The sequence below is a fragment of the Nanorana parkeri genome, unplaced genomic scaffold (assembly GCF_000935625.1).
Source record: "Nanorana parkeri isolate BGI_ZX_2015 unplaced genomic scaffold, ASM93562v1 scaffold3378, whole genome shotgun sequence".
Taxonomy (NCBI): domain Eukaryota; kingdom Metazoa; phylum Chordata; class Amphibia; order Anura; family Dicroglossidae; genus Nanorana; species Nanorana parkeri.
Window position 1 is genome coordinate 1 of NW_017309646.1, and position 726 is coordinate 726.

General features: G+C 42.7%; 1 protein-coding gene across 1 annotated transcript in view; it reads right to left on the reverse strand.

Moving 5' to 3' along the window:
* Positions 1 to 194: 194 nt before the first annotated feature.
* LOC108803087 (ecto-ADP-ribosyltransferase 5-like) overlaps positions 195 to 726 on the reverse strand; it is a 10,620-nt gene continuing 10,088 nt past the window's right edge. The window contains exon 4 of the mRNA XM_018574926.1: positions 195 to 300. Within this exon, the coding sequence (XP_018430428.1) occupies positions 203 to 300 (98 nt within the window). The 3' untranslated portion in view covers positions 195 to 202. The remainder of the gene's footprint in view (positions 301 to 726) is intronic.

A 726-nucleotide genomic window follows, 5' to 3' on the forward strand; every position in this document is an offset into this window, starting at 1 on the left:
CATCACTGGACCCGGAACACTGACAGCGGCTACAAATGTATAGGGGGATCATTTAATAGATATCAGCACCCGAGGGAGAAGTGACTGAATCCGGTAATAAGTTTGTTGATGAACTTCCTCTCATTGTAGGAAATCTTCTATGTGATATTTGTGTTCAGTCTTCAGGAATTCCGCCATCGGCTCCAAATCCCGGATTGCGACTTCAACCAATCAGAGCGTTCATGAACAATGTCAGGACAATACCAGACACGGCCAGCGGGGGCGCCCTCAGCTTGTTGAGGTTCTTCTGTGTTTCTGGAGCTGAAAGACAAAAAAGTATAAAATCAGATCAAATGTAAAACACGTCGGAGGCCATTCACCAGGAAATTTCCCTGTGGCCTCCAAATTTATGCACGGTCTCTACATTTATACTCGTCCTCCACATTTATACACGTCCTCCACATTTATACACGTCCTCCACATTTATACACGTCCTCCACATTTATGTATGGCCTCTATATTTATACACGTCCTCCACCATTATGTACGGCCTCTATATTTATACACGTCCTCCACATTTATGTATGGCCTCTATATTTATACACGTCCTCCACATTTATGTATGGCCTCTATATTTATACATGTCCTCCATATTTATACACGTCCTCCACATTTATGTATGGCCTCTATATTTATACACGTCCTCCACATTTATGCATGGCCTCTATATTTATACACGTCCTCCAC